At 40.7% G+C, this 19,828-nt stretch overlaps 1 protein-coding gene across 4 annotated transcripts; it reads right to left on the bottom strand.

The window, feature by feature from the left end:
• Positions 1 to 2,816: 2,816 nt before the first annotated feature.
• hic1 (hypermethylated in cancer 1) lies at positions 2,817 to 17,834 on the bottom strand. Of its 4 annotated transcripts, none has more exons than XM_005932011.3 (2): positions 17,614 to 17,834; positions 2,817 to 11,507 (listed from the first exon to the last, which is right to left on the bottom strand). In XM_005932011.3, the coding sequence occupies exon 2, from the start codon at positions 11,472 to 11,474 to the stop codon at positions 9,273 to 9,275; it is 2,202 nt and encodes a 733-aa protein (XP_005932073.1). In that variant the 5' UTR covers positions 11,475 to 11,507; positions 17,614 to 17,834; the 3' UTR covers positions 2,817 to 9,272. The 4 variants fall into 4 exon arrangements, with proteins under 4 accessions (XP_005932073.1, XP_005932072.1, XP_005932071.1 ...); XM_005932010.3 differs by having other exon boundaries at positions 2,817 to 11,491; positions 17,614 to 17,734; XM_005932009.3 differs by lacking the exon at positions 17,614 to 17,834 and adding an exon at positions 15,980 to 16,166.
• Between the last annotated feature and the right edge of the window lie 1,994 nt (positions 17,835 to 19,828).

Raw genomic sequence — 19,828 nt, 5'->3', positions numbered from 1 at the left:
CTGGAATTTAAGAGAAGCTGCAGAAGTGTATGCACCTAATTTAAACATAAGTCATTTCTCTGTAATGGTATAGATACTTACTCTCTGGAGCACAACTACAGTTATGATTAAGTCCCTTAATGTGCCCACAGCAGACAGTCCCTGACTGTTTAAATGACTCAGCAGTCAATACCTTTGCCCTTCTCATGTCTCACCTACTGAAGAATGTTTGTGAGAAGGTTACGCAAACTTCCACTGGAAACCTACTGATCATCCACCTTATCTATTTATGTTTTTCCACAATTATCCCAGATCAGGGTGAAAAAGGTCTAGCACTTCTTCCAGTGTACATTTCCCCCCCAAGGAGGGCAAACATCCATAACATTTCCATCACTTAGACGACACAGAAGGACTGACAATCTCTCACATTTTTTATTAACGTCTGCGAAAGTTTCATTGACTATGTTTTGTGGGAGTAAACCAAAGCAAACTTAAGGAGAAGGTGTAAACTCTACACAGACTAGCGTAGAGTTTACAGCCCCTGAGCTTCTGGTAGTTTCTCTGACAGTGGGCACTGAAAGCTCAAAGGGATGGTGGGGTTTCCAGAGCCTGGCACCCAGTTTCTGTCACCCACTGAGGGAAACCAAACACCACAGACCTTTGCCATTTAATATGCAGTGTCTCCGAATGGAAGAGTGGCAAGAGACCAGAGTGGCTGTAGGCCCCCTGCCATGAATATCCTGGTTTCTCAGAGTGAGCAGTGGGTACCAACTGCCCTTCAACTTTAGACCTAGTGCACCTATCTTCTTTCTCATGGACACATATAGCTTTCTGACTATGTGTGTCCACACAGAGGAATTTTTGCCAACATAACTATGTTTCAATTTTAGGCTGAAAGCACAAACTCTATCATTGCTTTGAATGAGGCTATCACACTTATTTATCAAGCACGCTAGCACAGGGCCAGACTGAACCAAGCTCAAATTCTGCCGTTCCTCATTATCACAGCTGCTTCATTAGCCAACGTGCATGCAAACACTGCTAAATATATACTATTCATTAAAATAAGTTTTAGAATTATTCTGCATAAAGGTATAACCTGCTATACATACATTTTTGGCCACAGATAGGTTTTTGAAAAGTCCTAATTTATCACACAGGTTGAACTTCCTGGAAAATATTTCCTGTCTTACTAGTATCTAAGGCAACAAGCCATCACACCGTGTAGTTTTTTGTTTTGTTTTTTTGTATGCAGGGTTGTTCTATTTACACAATTACACTCGAATAAAGCGGTTTAGATAATCTGGTTAAACTGCCGGCAGTCTTTATGACCTGTCTTTTGTTCTGAAAGTTTGTGCCTCATACGACCTACATGTAACAGGGCCATTTGATGACACATCTAAATAATTCACTGAGGAGTTTCAATGCATATTAACAGCTAATAGTTGGGAAATGTCTGGGGAGGGGGAAGCTGTTAAGTTAGACATTCTGTTAATATTTTTGCTAAACGTGGATACAATGACCGTAACTGATTAAACAGTACGTGGATTGTAATGTGAGGGGATTACCATGAGAGAAAAATGTTCCTGTTCCACGTTTGTGTAGCAGAATTGTGCGAGACTTGTGATAAATGTCATGCTGTTCCTTTTGTTTTCACCCACTGTTCAAGCAGCATAGAGCGGATGATGTCTGTCATTACACCTGGTGAATATGATCTCTCAGGAAGCACCTCCAGCTCATGAATGTTGATTTAATGCACCTGAGAGAAGAAATGCTAATTTGTTTAATGTCAAGAAGTAATTTGTGGCAAGTTGCTTGAATTATATAAAACATCTGGAAGGCACTATGATTTCTTATGTGCTGGTGATAATAAGGTGATTTTTCACACAGTGGAAAAGGATGTGTGTGTGTGTGTGTGTGTGTGTGTGTGTGTGTGTGTGTGTGTGTGTGTGTGTGTGTGTGTGTGCCTGCCTGGCTGGCTTTGCTCCTGCTGACAGAGTAATGGATCTGTTCATTGTTGCATGTGGACTGTGTGTGATGTATGAGATTCATTTGAAATTCTCTGTCTTAAATGAGGCACTCACATGTCTCCATGTGGGAGAATACAGACCTGAAGGCCAGCGTGTTGTAGGAAAATGAACAGAAGTCGTTCATTTTTGCGGTCATCATTGCTGTGAAATGTTCTCCGCTGTGGTCTTATGTCCCATTCTTTCTTTTAATGTAAAACTCATTTCATGCAAAATAAATTTTCCAAAAACACAAATCATTGCAGTGGTCTACAACAAGTTTTGTTATGAGAGATTTTGCACTGCAGTAATCAAGGGTAATTAAATTAATAAAAATATAAATGTAATCATTTACTGGACTATTTGATTTGGATGTGCAAATTAATTAAATTACTTGACAAACGTCCGTGTAAATCCGTTATGCAATTCATTTTATTGCCAAGTTGATTTCGAGTATAGTAACAAACAAACAAGAAAAGACATTTTTCACATTGGCTTTTAAAAAAAATAAAAGCCTTATCAACATTTTATCGAGACACCATAATCAAATAAAATGATAAAAACCCACAATAAGAATTTACACAAAAGAAATTACCTATAAAACTTTTGACATGCAATAAATACATTCATTTCACTAAAGCAAAGTAAGATCAATATAGACACTGAAATATGCAGAATGCACAAAGAGAAAATACTGTTTTGGTTTAAGTGTATTGCTTTTACTTGTCATTTTGGTATAAAAGGTAAAACCATGTAACAAAAACACCGGACGCTGCTGATGCTTCTGGCACGCCTGGTTCATGCCTGCTGAAATATGATCCTGTCGTCTACTAAAAAAAAAAAAAAAAAAAAAAAATCTAATTTCCATTGTAAATTTGTGATGCATGTATTCTGCCATGCATTTTTCCATTTATTCACAGCTACAATTGTCTACGTGGCAGCCTGTGTTCCTGCATAACATATTTGTCCCTGAACCACAGTCGGGCACAACCACCTCAAAATGTCAAAGTGGTCTTCATTAGATCATAATCCATCATTTCTACACTTCTCCTTACCGATTTTCCAAAACCAAAATAGATGCTTGTGCCTTTGTGTACGTAAGTGTGTGTGAGGACCCTGAGGCTCTGTAACATTTTGGCACAGGTTTCAGCGTGTGACGGGTGAAAGCCGTCAGTGGAATCGCCTTTCTTTAAAAATGGGTTTTTCTACAAGAAGCGACACTCCAAACGGAGCAGAGCAAGCTAATTAAATCTGACCTAATCTGGAGCAGCAGTCTGCCATCCAGCTGTGTGTTTATGTGTGCGTGAGCAGGAGTGTGTTAGAGAGATATACAATCGAATATTCTCCCCCGGCTGACTTTCACTGCACCAAATTCCTGCTTGTTTTGTCCTAGCTCTCTGTTTGTCTTCAGATTTAAACTTCTGGAGCAGAAGTTGTGCACTGTAAACTAAGCAATTAAAGCCAAGGTCCACTCAGTGGACTTTGTATGTGTTCAAGGTAGAGAGAGAAAAAGAGATCCAAACAAAACAGATGCAGGAGGATATGGACAGACAGAAGCCCCTTCACTATTTCGCTACAAAGAGCCTACTGTAGGTCATGTGCTGATTTGGTGATAATTGCTAGGCCTGGAAAGAGGGTGTCATTTCTGATGTCACACTGACATGAACGTTAAAATTAAAAACCTGAAATTGACCTGCAGTGATAAAAAAAAGAAAAAAGAAAAATAAACATGTCCTCATAAGATTAAATTGGAAGCGGGTGGAAAAAGAGTGGTGAGCAGACACACACAACGCTGCCAGCTTTCCTTTGTTATTTACTGAAGGTTAAGACTATCAAGCACAAGCTATTTTTCTCTCTGTTTCTGCTTCTTTTCCTCTCAACCCTCTCTCTGTTTGTTCTCTCCATCTCAGCGCATGACTTGGCTGGTGCAGCTGAGGCCCGACTCAATTGTGCAATTTCATACATGTTTACTTTACTGGCATCTTTCTGAGCATATTTTCCCTGAACATTTCCTCTCACATTATTCTGCATTTCCTCTACAACAATAAGATGTCTTTAATCTCTCCTTTGTAAGCCATTCCTTGGCTTGAAGATCACAATACAATAATGATGTCAAATACAGGGTTTTTTTGGGTCCGTCATCTGTTGTATTTTAACACATGCCACAAAGTTCATTTTGGAAATTGATCAGGGCTTAAAGAAAAAGAAAGTAGCTCTTCACATAAACATTTAGACAACTGTCTTCTTCAGCATGAAAAACAGCTGGAAGTAAGTGGATCATGGGAGAGGAGGGGAGGCAGCGGGTGCTGTGGGTCAGCGGTTTGTGTTAAGTGTAAGAAGAGAGAAGGCACAGAGAGAGGTGAAGAGGGAAGCTGTGCTTTGAGGGTACGAGGGCGGTGAACGAGTGTGGCCGAGCTCTGCACTGGAGGGAGGAAGAAAAGGAAGCAAAGTGCCAGAGGAAAGGCAATTGTGGGACTTCTAGGGGATCATAAGAGCAATAAAAAATCACAATACAATGATTTTTCCAGAAAAGTGCAGTTCAGAGAAATAAATCTAAAGCAGCTGCTTGTAATAAAGAGCCTCGAAAGTGTCAGATATCTCCCTTGTACTTCACCCTGCTACACTGTGGGAAAGGCATTCAGACATGTAGATGGGCAGGTGCATTAAGTAGCCACATCAGAAACCTCCCCATGCTACAGTCGTACAATTTATTGCAGGATAACTTCATACTTTTTATACCAAAGGCACGTTTGAACTGACTGACTTCAGAGTCAGTTTTCCCATTCAAAGGACAAGCTTAGGCTTGAATATCAATATCTGACTCTAGCTTATATTTAAACATAAGTGCTCATAAATAGAAAAATATGTACTGTACACAGGACGATAGTAACTTGTGCTCACGTTCTCACGATTACCCACACTGATAATGACTTTCCTAACAAGGTAAAGATGGTTACAAGCTAAGCTCACCGATGCAAACCTCAACGTTTGTTGCTGAGTTTAGTTTTGTGCATCTGCGATGTCTATCGAAAGCTTCAGTCTTTTTTGGCACACCTTGCAAAATATAATAAATGTCAAACAGTGGTATGATTTCAGACTGTGATGCCGACAAGCGGCACAGAGGTGACCTTGGCCTCCTGCGACTGGAAGAAAGCTTAAAGGCATGCTTTGCATTTTTTAACGTTAAAGCCAAATCCTTTTTTGGTCCACGAGATGCTACTGCAGATCATCCAGAGCCCTTTTAACTTCTATAATGTTAGTGTTACAAAAAGTTACAGGACTGGGATGGTTGCCATAAAAAAAGAAAGAAATTAAAAAAGGGGAAATGACATGACAAGTAAAGTACAAAAACAACCCACACCTAATTTTTTGTGGCTTTTGTTAGTGCATTCATTTATATTTGCATTCACTCATTTGATTCTAAAAATTCATTTAACTAATAAACTCTTTAGATGCCTAATTATGTTACGCTCCAAACATCTTCATCAAAACCACTGTGGTGGCAATAAGAGTTTTGCTGGGCTTACTTGTCATATAAATAACATTAACAAAGGCAAAGGGCATAAAACCCATGGGGTGGGTGGCTACATCAGTAAATTGAAACAAGGCTCTTCTAATTAGACTAAGTGAAACAACCACAGAGCAAAGGAAACACTGCCAAGTTTTTCAATTAGGCTCTACAATACACTCACTGGGGTCTTCCTATTATTTAGTCTTGCCTCAAATTTAAAAAAAAATGTTCAAAATATGGATATATAGCAAATAGAGGGGAAATTTATTTTAAAAAACCACGAGGATGCCAAAAGTATTGAGTCCACAATATCCTCAAATTCTAACAAAGCATCTAAATGTCTCACCATGCAGCCCTTGAAAGCCTTCAATGCAACATCACCGTGATACTGAGCAGGGATTTATTCCCAAAAAGCAACAAGGGGAAGGAAAAGAGAAGATACAGACTACTTGTTTTCTGAATGGAGAGTTTCAGAAGTGTGGACAGGCTTTCATATTAGGACAATGGCTCGCATCCACCCTGCTGTGCTCTCCCTGCTCCTCTCCCTCCCCGTTCTCCGTCTTTCTATCTGCTTCTGAGTAGAAACACACGGCACATCCTGCTCAGCACAACACACCAGCCAAAAGTTCACTTCCTGCTCCTCAGCTCTTCTCCTTCACACCAACCCTATTCCCAGGACATGCATTACCAGGCCTTCATGCGCTTAAATAGCACAGGGACACACAAACAGACAAGCAACTGCTTCCCCTTTCTAAAGACGTGAAACGCTCCCCTCCAGTAACATTCGCACATAAATGAAATTAAGCAGATTTCAAACAGTGCGCTTCCTACAGAAATGCTCGGGCATTATCTTGGTCTTCCCTCTTATACAGATTTGGTGTGACAGTGGAAGCGGTATGTTATTTTAACTAGTGAAGGGGAGTGTGGAAATTCTCACGACTGCCTCTGCCTGTTTTTTAGGTTTTGAACACATACACACACGTTTGTAGATGAAGCCTCTACTGGTTTTATTTTTATTTTTTCTGCTATGTTCTTTTCCTTTTTTTCTTTTTTTGCAGAGCACCAAACAAAACAAGCTGGCTTCCTGTGTGCTTGTGTGCATGAGCGACCTCCGTCTGACTCTTGTCAAAAGTTCACTAACCTCTGAGGAAAAGGGGGCCAAACAATACGAGGCTAGCTTTCATAGTCAACCAGCAAAGCCACTGCGTGTCTGTTTAAGGAAGTACAGATGATGCATCATGTCTTTCACAGAGAGAGCAAGAGAGGGAGAGAGACACAGAGAGAGAGGGAGATATTTCACAACACAAAGCTTGTCAGCTCAACTTTACTGTAATATATTGATCTCGCTGCCTTCATACTTACTAAACTGTGGTTCAGATATCGACAAGCACTTAAGGTACAAGCATAAATGGCTTTGCCTTATGTTACAACAATGGAACTGGTCAGACATAAATGTCATTGAAGAAGACAAAATAGAAAAAATGTATACCACGTACTATAACAAAAATGTTAATACCACCTTATCTCTCCACAACAAAACTGTAACAACAAATGGATAAACAAAGAATTAACCACAGGTTTAACACAGGACAACGGTCCTGTTAATAAAAAAAAAATACTAAGGTGAGTGTGGGTGAGTGTGTGCATGTATGTGTGTTGATACTGTTGATCTATAGTTTACAAAAGATTAGCATCCCCACGCTGGGTTCAGTCCTGAGGTAAGCACCAATTTCACGTGCGCTGCTTTCAGTTCAAATTAAAATGAAGAAAAGTGACAAGAAACAACATGTTTGATATGATCATATGCTACAGAAAATAAGCCCTTAAATTATCGTTACATTTAAAAAGAAAAAGGAAAAGTAAGTAAGGCACACTGTATGATTTTTTTTTTTAGCCTTTATGATTCACTACGTCTATCACAGTGTATTTATGGCTTTAATCTTCACATTCACCCTCTGAGGTTGGCATCGGCACTATAGTGGTCAAACATTTCTAATCTGAATTGAGGACTAGTAAAAGTGGACAAAGACCCAAAAAAAGAAGAAAAAAAATGCAACTTCTTTTTTTTTTTTGGAATAAAGATTTACAAACAAAAATGTGCCTTCAACCCACAATCTTTAAGTGCTCTTTTGTTTTCAGGCTGCTCAGCCAACACACAAATCAGTCATTCATTGTTTCCGCATTTAATACCAGCAGGGCCGAGAGGCAAGGCCAGGACACATTTGCTAGGCTGGGATCTAATGTTAATAAGTGGATCAGAGGGGTACAATGGCAGGCATGAAATGGGACATCACGCCAGCGAGCAGTGTGAATTGTCCAGGAGAAAGTGAGATTTCACAGGGATTACTGAAGCACAGCAGCTGGGAGTGCTACTCACCCGCTGGCTTCCAAGGAAGACCCACAAACCCCTTCTTATGTTCATATCACTGACAGATTAGCAGCTTGCTGTGTGTGAAGGGGGAGCGTATATGCATCCGGTGTTTGGAGTGCTTCTAAGGCAAAGGGCTGAGTAGAGCACTCACTTTGGCCTGTCAACAGTAGCGGGGCTCCCAGACAACAGACTACAGGGGAGGGAGGTCAAATGAGAGGCCGGACGGTGGAACAGAGAAGCATCCAACAAAGCCTCTGACTACTGCTGCTCCACGATTAATCATCAGACCGCAATGAATGGTTTAACTGCTGATGACAGTAAATGACAGATTTCTGTGTCATTAAGCCCATCCTTACCCCTGCCTCTATGCTCAACTGTATCCATAATTGTAATAATTGCACAATGTCAGCGGCAACACCCATGCTTCATGTACACCATAAGATGAAGCTCCACTGGCCGTGAACGGGGATTAGTGTGTCATCAGTTGGGTATGTGCAATCATGTCCCAGTTATGAGATCACAGGGCTGTGCTTGCTGCATCTCAATAACAACTGAGCGCAAAGGGGTGGTTGTCGAACTGCACAGGAAGTTTCGGCTCATAAGTGGTTGAAAGCTGGGCATAAGGTGGATTCAACTGCTGTCATATAGTACAAGCCCTTTATCCACACAAATATGCAGAGTGGTGTTACTTTAAAATAAATGGTGATTGGGGAATATATTGCCCTGGTGACTATCAAAATGCTCTTATCATTCAGTCATTTCCCAAGATGGTGAGAAGCTGGAGAGCGAGATACATAAATTGTCCAGTACCCCAAAAACAGGAAATTAAAAAATGAAATAATAGAAAAAAAACAGACGAAATGTACTCCCATTCCTTTAAAGTCCAGGTGAGTGGCCTTATTCATATTATAAAAGTTCTGGACAAACCCTGAAATTTGTCCTTATGTGCTTTTTCTTTCTTTCTTTCTTTTTTTTTTTTTTTACAAAGTTGAATAGTACACAGGTTTAGGGTCAGGGATAGTTTTTGTTTTCTTTGGATTCCACCATAATAAAAAATAAATAAAACAATTTTCATTTTGGTTTTCAATTTTTCACTTTGGCTCAATGGCTGTAATCATAGAAAAAAAAGTTTCTTTGCATACACTGTACATAAATACTGTACTTTTTTTTTTTAAAAGTGAGTGTCCCTTGGTCACGTAATAGCACAAAACTCCTTTATGAAGGAGGTCTTTAGGATACATTAGATGCATAGAAAGGCACTTACAGTCTACACATTTTGGTGTGCATTAGCAGACCAATTGTTTATGGCCTGAGTCTGAGGTGCAGAGATATTGAGTTGAGGTGAATGGAATAAGGATACTGCAAATTGTGTGTGCACACAGACTTATCGGTGATATCACATGTCTTAACTTGGTGAGTAGCGGTCGATGGTTCGGGCGTCAGAGAGGGCCTGTGGGGGCAGTGATTGGCCCAGGATGTCCATCTTGTCGTGGGTGAGGCCCAGGTGTTCAGAGGCCAGTTTGGAGAGTGGATACAGGCTCTCCATGACCTTTGCATCAGCCACCAGTTGCTGCTGCGCTTGGATGAGAAGCTCACTAGCCTTCTCTTGTTTGAGTCCAAGATGCTCTGCTGTGTATTTACTCAGAGGATAAATGCCCTCTGCAAAGTCCAGCTTCAGTTTCCCATCTGTGGTCAGGCTCCCTGCAGTCCCTCCACTGCTGTGCATCTTCATGTGGCTGATGAGATTGCGCTGCTGAGCGAACTTTCCCCCACACACCTGACATTCATAGGGCTTCTCACCAGAGTGAATGCGCATGTGTTCAGTGAGGCGGTACTGCCGGGTGAAGCGCATGCCACAGGAGTCACAGGCAAAAGGTTTGAGGCCGAGGTGGCTACGCATGTGGCGGGTCATGGTACCGCGCTGTGTAAATTTCTTGCCACAAATACTGCAGGGGTAAGGCCGTGTCAGCCAGTGGGTCTTCTCATGTTGGCGCAAAGTGGCTGGATCTTTGTAAGACTTGTCACAGGTGGAACAGCGGTAGGGTCGAATCATCTCCCCGATGCTCGCTGGATTCAGCTGGCTCGACTTGGTCTCCAGGTGTGACAAACTGTTCAGAGTATTGCTGCTGTTGAGGCTTCCATAACCGTTTGTGTTACTGCTCATGTTTTTGCTGCTGCTGTTATTGCCGTTTCCTATGTCCCCGCCTGAGTTGCCGTACAGCTCCTCTTCCGTGTGTGTCTCCACATGTGCATTGAGCTGCTCTGAGCTTGGGAAGCCTTTGTCACAGGGAATGCACACATACAGATTGTCCCCGAAGCTCTCCGGCTCGTACGGCATGTGGAACCTCCCCATTGGTCCAGTCGGGGATGGGCGACCCTCACTGCTGCCTGTCTCTTCTGTGCCTGACCCGCTCTTGTCATCTGCTCCTTCACTCTCCTCCCCAGTCTTGTGATGGTTATGATGCTGATCTCCATTTTCACCCCCTTCCTCTTCATCTTCATCCTCATCTTCATCTTCAGCTGTGTATGACAGCGGTTCGTGTTTTACCCAGCGGTAGATGTTGCCCATTTCTCTGCCTGCCTCTCCGCCTTCCGTGGGGGTGTCCGGACTTGGGGGGCATGGGTAGCGGTCTGTCCCCTGGGAACCTGAGCGATGCAGGTGGGGAAGGTGCGGGGCTATCGGTTGGTTGAGAGGTGGAAAAGGTGGCGGAGTGAGGGAGCCTCCCTGGTCAGTTGATTCCATTTTTTCTGAGGGGAAAGCTCTGCCATTCGTCCCATGGATAGGACTTGTGCGGTCACTCAGAGTCCCATCTCGCTCCTCGTCATTATGAGTGTTCCCCAGATGGGTCTGAGAAGGTGTGAGCTGAGACTGAGAGGTGGGGCTTTTCTTAGAGAGATCAAGGCCGAAGCTGGGTGAGCAGTTCCTGTCGGATAGGGCTGCACGCCCAAGCTGAGAAGGCAGAGGTGACTGCAGAGAGGGGAACACCTGAGAGCCCTGGGTGGAGGTGGGAGCATACAACTCTCCTGTATGAACAGCTAGTCGATGTGGAACAAGCTCCTCTGGTGGTAGTGCCCGGGGTCCGTGGCTGTTCAAAATTCCGCCTGGAGGACAGGATTGAATGACAGGAGTAGAAACCCTATACCTGCCACCACTCCCTAAACCCATGCTATTTGGCCCCATCTTTGAGTAGGGTAGAAATGCTGGACTTGGGCGGGGAGGGTACTTGCCATTTCTTCTTAGCTTCTTTTTGCACAAAGCCACTAAGTCAAGCAGTTGAAGGTAGCTGGCTGCTGCCAAGACAGCCCCTAGATTTGGTTCATTTGGAGAAGTGGGGTCTCCATCACTAAGGCGGCCTGTGTAGATGTAGTCCAGAATTACCCTGAAGACCCCTGGACTCACCATCTCGTGATCGAGGTTGATGAGATTGTCATGGACCACCAAAGACTTCAAGTAGAGGCTGCTGGCAGCCAGAATGTTCTTGTGAGCTCTGAAGAGGGCGTTCTGCACCACGATGATAACATCACACAGGAAGCCCTTGGTGCGTTGGCTGTTGAGTTGCAGGAGGAGATCCCTAGCATGACTTGGAACTTCCATGGCATCCAGCATTGTTTTCAGTCCACCACCTGCAACAACAGATATCTGTAAAACGTCATGCAGCAGTCATCATTTCAAGTCACAATAAGCCAATTAATGTGCAATTTTCTGCATACTAAAACTATTATTGATGCATTTCATAATCACAATCTATCAAAAGTTACAATAAACACATTACATTAAATCAGAGTATATTTTCAGAAGTTTGAGTGCCAAAAGCTTTAACAGCAAACGGGCTAGTAATGTAAACCATTAAAAAAAAGACCTTGCATATGGATGCACTTATTAAGATGAATTAACCGCTGTCAGATTTTCTTTTAAAACATAAACAATACTTAAATACGTCTTAATGGAAGCTCACAGTTACGCTTTTATTATTCGCTTATTATTTGCGTAACAGCTATTTAAGCAGATTGACCAGCTTTGACAGTAAAGTGCAGAACTTATGTGTGGAAAGTGCACGGAAAGGCCACTCGGTAGAAGTGAACTTTTGCAAAAGGTGAGCAGTTGCAGTGGTTTTCTCATTATAAGAAATTCAAGTCTTTGCATTCACTTCCTCTGCAGCAAGCAAAAAAAGAGAAAGAGCTCAAGACAGAGAACCACAAATATATATTTTGTAATTGCTGGCTTCCTGATAAAGTATTCCAGAAGTGCTGCACACAGTTTTAAACAAAGCTTAGGGACAAATGTTTTGCTAATATGACGAAGAGCAGGTATAAACCTGTGGGGGAAGGACACATCCAAAAAAAGATCGAGATTTCAGCTCCCCTTCTTGCCCAGTCATATAAGGAACACTGAGCGCACGGGATGTAAATCAACATTAGGTGTTTCAATACGCTACGTTGAGGTAGGTTTCAAAGATCCAGTGTGCACCTACACACACGCGCACAAACACGCACATGTACACGCTCAAATCCTGACAGTAATTGTTCCACCAATCTTAAAACAAACTATATTGGCTGCACGAATGAAATCCCACGTATTGTTCAATCAGTGGCATCTGAGCCTAGTTTACTTACAAGATTAAACGTCTCAAACTGTCCCTAAAGGCTCAGTCTCACTGATGGGAAACAAGCAGCTAAATAAATATCATGTCATCCATCTGATCGCTGTCTTCCTGACACCAGCTCATTCACTTCTTGTTTATTTCATTAAGTGTACACACTCAGCATAAGAATGGAGAAGTATGAGTTAAAAAAAAAAAACCTGACAAATGAGTTACTGAGGAATTATGACAATTCCCGAGCAAAATGTGTCAATTTTTTCCTCCAAAAATCTTCCACAGCTAAGACTGAGCATTTTTAAAATGTTGATTGTTCAGCATTAGAGCTGCGAAATCAGACAGAAATGTCATCACTCACAAAATGGAAAATGACAAGTCACAGTCAAGTCCAGCAAGTGACCATCTGATAAGCATCATGCGATAAATATCAAAGGAAATTTCTGTTTTTAACAACAAATGCCATTTTAAAAAAATAATTCATTTTGAATTTTTTTAAAAGGTCCTGTCGTCATTTCCACACGTACAGCTGAACTATTGTATGATCGGAAGTATATCTTTTAAAAAGACAGTTCTAGTAAGGGTAGTACGTGGGCTCACACTCCATCCTGTTTCCAGCTGACATGTGAAGTGCATCCACTGCCGGCTTCTCTTCTTTTCGGCTTTCAGCGGACATAATTTACTAGAAATTTTCATGACATCAAACGAGTTTAAGATCTAAGTAAATGTGAAGAATTGACCGAGTAATTTCCATAACTTGCTGAGCTGTTGCAGTCTTCATCGCACTGAGCTGAGTACTTGTTACTCTGAACCGTATGTTAACAGACTGTGTACATTCTCTCCTGTATGTGGTTTGTAGTGCACATTTAAGCATTAGAATTTCATCAGAAAGCCTGGCAGAAAACTAAGCCTTCTTTATATCCTGACTTCTGATTAAATACTTCTTCACAGTACATAAAAATCTTTTTCTTAATTGACATATTACAACATCTATGTGCACCTGCAATGTCCTGTGGATACAGCCTAACAATTTTTTTTAGTAATGTTTTGTGATAACAACAGGCACAGTGTTTGTGAGTTTACTATCAAGACAACAAAGACCTCTATGCTTTTGCTCTTTGAGTTGTTTGACAGGCTACAACTTGCCCTTTAAATAAACTCTCGACTTACTATAGCCCCTGACAAAAAGTGAAACATTACAGTAAAAGATGTAATACAAAACGCTTGATCTTGAGGCCATGTGTAAGCTGGCTGCATCCTGGTTAGGAAGCTATCGATGATTGCAATATTTAGTCAGAGAACACATCTTAAAGAGAACCTGCTACATGCCGTGAACTTGAAAACACATTTTAAGCCTATAATAAGCCACAAAAACTGCTTGTTTTGTTATGTTAAACATGCGCTGTAATGTTATTCTTCAAGACTGCACATACAGTGCAGTTTCCTGAGGGAAGCTTACAGCTCCCTCGTAGATTGATAGCTTTCTTCTAAAAGACCCCTGAACAGGCTAGAAAATCTCTTATGATTGTTATGTAGTTTATGGCAATGACATTCACCTTTTTGCATTAGATTAATAGTCATTGTTTCTAAGTTTTGTCTGTTTTGTCACTTTTGTGGTTTGGGGTGAAGCAAGACTAAACTTCCTACCTCTGCATACAGCCTCAGTCATATAAACACGCCACACATCTGCTTAAAACGTTGTGCTGATGTTTTATTTTCTTTCTTTTCAATTTGGGACCCATATTCCTATAGCCTTGTTTATTTTAGAATAAATACAAAGTCAGTGTAAATTTTTCGCAAAGACTTTTACCGTACTTTTTTACAACTTCAGCCCACCTAATTTATTTTGTCATTTTTGTGACTCAATGGAGGCGAACTGTTTTAGAGTTTGAAGTTTGGAAAAAAAGATGAATAGACTGGGTGTTTGCAGTGATGATTAGTGATTATATTTGACAGTTTGGGTTTTTTTTCGTCACATCAGTAAACAGGATGGGCAGTTAATCATTTTCCTGTTTGATTTCTATATTTCTATAATCCTAAAAATCATCACAAATTTAGAAATAGACTACTGATAAAGACATGAGGGTGACATCTTCTTCATGTAGATTGTAACTGAGTTAACAATGAGATAACGAGATGGTCATATTAACCATGACATTATAATAATCCAAACTTCTATGCTAGTATTACGGAGGTAACCTGTTTGCTTGTTTTTTAAATGATATACTAAAGTTTTCAAAGCAAGTCGTTCCTTTTTTTAATTTCCTTTTTTCCCCTAAGCAATTATCAAAGACAATATGTATGATAATAATTTCTGCAGCTTGCTTGGATGCAGTTATTATTATTGTTTTCCTGTGCGATTATTAAGGATTAAATTCTTAACTTCGGTGTTGGCTTTGATTTCACTGTTAAAATATACATGTACATACACATCGGAATACTACATGTCGTAAAACAAAAAGTCGTGTCCCGCCTTCGTGAGTCGCCGAGAGGACCCGACCTCTCGGTTTCTAACGTTTTAATTTGCCCTTCACACACTGAGCAGTAAACCGAGTCACGAGTGAATGCATCTCCTCTGCGCTGCAGCGCCTCATCTACCCTCTGCTTCTCCTTATCTCCGCCGAAGAAGAAGAAGAAGAAAAAGAAATGAAATCATCTCCAGAAACAGGCCGATTTCACCTCATTGCGCTACTAGGTGTATCACACAGCTGTTTCTTATAGCAACTCTTTTTTCCCTTTTCAGACCTGTCAGCAGCATTGAGAGAGCATCTCTTTCCGGGCAGCTGTGTAAAGTCTCCACTTGTACAAAGGAAACCAGAAATTTATACACTGCAAATCACCCCCCACAAAAAAAAAAAAAAATTCATATAACGCTCTCCTGCGCTTGTGTCCTCACCTAAGCTCCGCACTGCTGTTGTTACACATAAAGACAGATCCCCAGTGAGGACTTTGCTTAAGGATTTTGTTGCAGCATCCCTGACAAATTTATAAGACATTTATTTTACTAAATACAGCTTTTTAAAAATGTATTTATATTTTTAATTCTGAGTTTTTAAAGTTTTTAAAGTTTTTTTCAAATACACTATCAATCAATATAAAACACGTTAAAATCTCATTTTACAGAGGGATTTTTTTCTTGTTTTGTACTCGAAGCATGTCAGATTATTTTTATTTGAAAACCGCCGGTTACTTCGGCGTGATCTTGAAGAAATATACAAATTACCAGCTTCCTCTTTACGTGACAATTTTTTATAACGTAAGGAACAAGGTATTAAACAATTCTATGTTTCAACCAATGCGAATTAAATGCGCTATTAAGAACATGTGCAATGTTCCGTGTCCGAATTAAAACAGGATTTAAAAAACAGAGAAAGACGCCATATGTTGTAAAACAAGTTCCACTAATATCTCATCGACTCCAGGAAGTTTCCTTCTGAAAGCACGCACAGAGTTCAGTCATTAATAATAGAAATGTCATCCTTCCCCTCTTCTTGCCTCTGTACATATCAGCTCTTACCTGCATGCCCGATGTCTTCTGCCATCCGATCTAAGTCTCCCTTAATGATCATCTCAGCAGTCTCTAGGAGTCATATCTGACGTTTCAGCTTTGAACTGCCAGCCTCCAAAAAACCATGCCAGTTTTCCGAGCTCGTCTGCCAGCTCTTTTTTTTATGATTATTAATTGATATGAATTTCTTTTCACTCCTTAGGTCCGTCCTCCCACCCACTTTCCTCCCTCTCCCTCTGTCTCTCTGTCTCTCTGTCCCTCCTCTCCCCTCTTTCTCGTCCCCTCCTATAAAAAAAAAAAATACGTGCTTAGTACAGCATCATTTTCCTCCCTTTTTTTCAAGTAATTTCCTTAGCTATTTTTGAGTTGGAGCAATAACGCGCACAGGGATGATAATGGACCCTCTATGCGCCCTAAGTGTTTTAGCGCCCCGTGTGATGTCAGTCTATAATAAAACTAAAAGGTAAAATCGAGGGCAGGAACTTCATGTGACCCCGACTTGAACTTCTCAACACATCGTCTTAAAGAGACAGGCAGCAATTGTATACATATGTGTGTGTTATACCTATGATCCTTAGGTAGCCCACCTTAATTTTAGACAGAAGCGTAATGACGGAAATAGCTTGGACAGCGAATCAATAACATGTCAGGAGCTTAAAGCAGTCAGACTTCTTCCATAACGACGCTGATTTTATTTTTATTTTTTTCTTCAAAACTCAGCTCAAAATTCAATCAAGTTCAATCACAAATCACTGAGGGAATAAATGTGTTGATATTGTATAATTGAAGCCGTTTCATTGAATAAATCAAAAAAACGGTTAAAATAAAAGTGTCCGTGTCCTTTTCTCCAGACTTCCCCTGACAAAAACCTGCCACAATACGAGCCTTAAAGAAAACAATTAGCCTCCGTTACAGGGAAAGTTAAAGCAGGTTAGATAAACTTTGGGCACCTTAAAATTCTCTCTCGCGCGCGCGTGCGCTCTCCCTCACCCGCTCAGGTAAAACACCTGTTGCGCAGTTAAAGCCCTCGATCATGACCCGGATTGGTGACTGAACCAAACACCAGTACGAGTTTGGGATACAAAGGGAAACTAGCAACTCGATGACACGAGGGCCTTTTCTTGGCTACTTAAAAATAATCAAGCTCTTCCTCTGATGTCATATTTTTAAGATAAGTAATGAAGTCAAAGTTGTGCGCCCTCGCAGGTAGTGCCATGATGACGGTTTTTAGATAAACATAAATTGTATTTCCCTTTTCTGAAGAAGTCCTTTGCAGCTGCTCTATAAAGTATTTAAATTAATTACGTGAAACTTTATCTAATATCTATTACAGTTTCCTATTCTGTGCCAGCACAACGTTTTTTCACCCCGTTTCCAGTTTAGTTGAATAGCTTGCATGTTGTTTGCCAAATATCAACAGAAAACCTAAGTCTGAAATATTGCATATCAAATGAGCGGTGGTGCTATAATCCAGATGTTACCGTCTCTGTCAGTACGGGTTACATCAATCTGCTCAAAAGGAAAAGACCTGGGGAAGCATACAGTAATTGGATCAACTCATCTCTGTAATTCAATAAAACTGCTCATTCTGACACGTCTGCCTGTGTGCCATCCCCGCCTTTCTACCCGTTTCTCAATCTTACCTCGGACTCATGTCTGGTGCTCTGGCCGTATGTCTTCTCCCCTTTTCGGCATTCCCTCAATAAGATCTCCGCAGTTCCCTCAGTGTCCAGCTCTCTCTCAAAAACTTCTCTTCCGCGTAAATTTGCAGCCCCCTCTCTCCCGGTCTCCCCCTCTTTCACCTTCTTCCACACACTGAATTTCTCACGTGTTAACAAGACTGTCTGACACTTCAGACTGTGTTGAGGTCCGTTCGGACCAAACCTGCCGGCTGAGACTTTACGCGCACAGCGACACCCAATGGCAGTGAGTCCCAAAGGCCTTATCGAGAGTGGGACGCGGGTTGCAGTGATGTTGGGGGGATGAAAAAGTCGGTAAGCGCTGGCCTCTAATTTGTGAACGCCATATGACAAGCGTACAGTAACTTATAAACCAGTTATATTGATAAGATAAGATCAGCCACGTCGTTCGCCAGAATGTCAACGAGTGACGGCTGCATATTAAGGGTAAGCACAGGGAGAGTGCCATAGTCATTGCTCATTTTCACGATAAAATGCGTTGTTATGTAAGAATCATTCAGAAGTACAAACACCCCCCAGCAGCTTCCAGTTAAAAATTACAACAAAAAGCTTTAGGTACTTTTACTTCTAACAACTATATTACATTGTATGATTATCTTGTTGAGTCATTAACACGTTAAAAGGTCTTTAATGATGTAATGACTCGCATTTGAGTCGATTTTAAGTGCTTTATATGCTGCATAGCAGAGTATTTATATGTGTGGTGTACTAATGCTTAATTTAAGAAGCCACTGCAGTTGCCAAATGTAGCTGACTACAAGTACAGTATGTCTCTCGGGAGAAGCGTAAAGTAGCAGTAAACGTTTAAGTAAACGCTGTACCTTAGTATCTTTTCACGCAGAGTAGTTGAGCTGAGCATTAGTGAACATTAGCAGTAGACTAATAAAAAGCCTTAGACTCCCTTTGTATCAGTTGCACTCTGAGCTGTTATTACAAATCAAACAAAACATGTGCACAAAAATGCTGTGTGTGTTTATGGCTCCTAATTAGTTTCAGTACCTTTGAAAAAGTACATTTTGATTCTGCTTGCAAACTATAACAAGCAGGAATCATCACCCTTAACTGCATTTGGATGGATTATGTTATTCAGGCCTCAAGCCTTTCTATAACCATCCAAAAGCTTCTTGTTTTTTTAAGACCGCAGACTGAAATTGATGAAACAAATTATTTTGCCATCATATTGAGAGAGACAGCCGATGTGATTCGGTGAAACACTTACCAAACTGAGGCCGATTCATGTTTGTTTTGATCACAGCAGCAGCATCTGACAATGTCATAAAGCACACAGGGCCTCTTCCTCTTTAAATTATCCAACCTCAAGGTGCTGGTCTTTCACTGAAATGCTCTGCTTCAAAACTTAGTGCCTGGTGAAGTTGGGGGAGGTATTGTCTCTGACTTCCATGTTCCCTTGATGAACTGATGATAACCTCACAGACAGAGAGAGACAGAGTTTTCTGTAGGTGGAGATAAATATCTTCTATCAAGGATATGACAGTGTTTCAATTCATAGTCCAAAATAGTTTCCACCAAAGGAAACGTTGTTGTGACGTCATTTTGTCAGGTAGGCTATATGTAGATTTAAAAATGAGTAGGGCTGGCAGCATTTTTATCCATTTAAATCCTAATAGTCTCAATATTTACACGATAACTGTCTCTGATTTTTATTAATTCCAATTATTTGTTGGCAGAAAGCATTTAAGATGACAGATTAGACATATGCAGGCTTTACATTTGCCTAGAAAATTTCAGTTGCTATATGATTTTTTTTATTATGACACATCTGTAAAGAACAATGAATAAAGAACAACAATCTAATTGATGCCTTCAAATGTAAACTATTTTTTAAAATGCTCTAATTACAAGGCTAGAATAGGTAAAATCTAAGAGTGAATAACAGCCGTTTAACAATCAGCAAACTGTGATGCTGCCTGTTAAAAAAAAGTCTCCGGTTTTGCAAAATTGATATAAAAAGAGACACAACCTTTTAATCTTAGCAGCATTAAGCAGCCTATCATTCACTATGTGCAATACTCAAAACTAGTCATTTAAGGACAGGGGAGGGTGGGAAGAGTAACTATAAATATGCAGTAAATATGTAAATGTAGTAGTTTCATAACCAATAAATAATACAAGAACTTGAATAGTTCCAACAATATGC

Source organism: Haplochromis burtoni, unplaced genomic scaffold (genome assembly GCF_018398535.1).
Source record: "Haplochromis burtoni strain Fernald_Lab_line unplaced genomic scaffold, NCSU_Asbu1 Contig_144, whole genome shotgun sequence".
In the NCBI taxonomy this organism is placed as follows: Eukaryota; Metazoa; Chordata; class Actinopteri; order Cichliformes; family Cichlidae; genus Haplochromis; species Haplochromis burtoni.
This window is presented reverse-complemented; position numbering and strand designations above follow the sequence as displayed.

What these genes read in the sequence shown, in the direction of transcription:
- hic1 (XM_005932008.3), bottom strand. Translation starts at nt 16,031, where the DNA reads ATGATCATTAAGGGAGACTTAGATCGGATGGCAGAAGACATCGGGCAT. An exon ending in AGAAGACATCGGGCATGCAG is followed by an intron (nt 11,492 to 15,979) that starts GTAAGAGCTGAT and finishes CTGTTGTTGCAG; the next exon opens with GTGGTGGACTGAAAACAATG.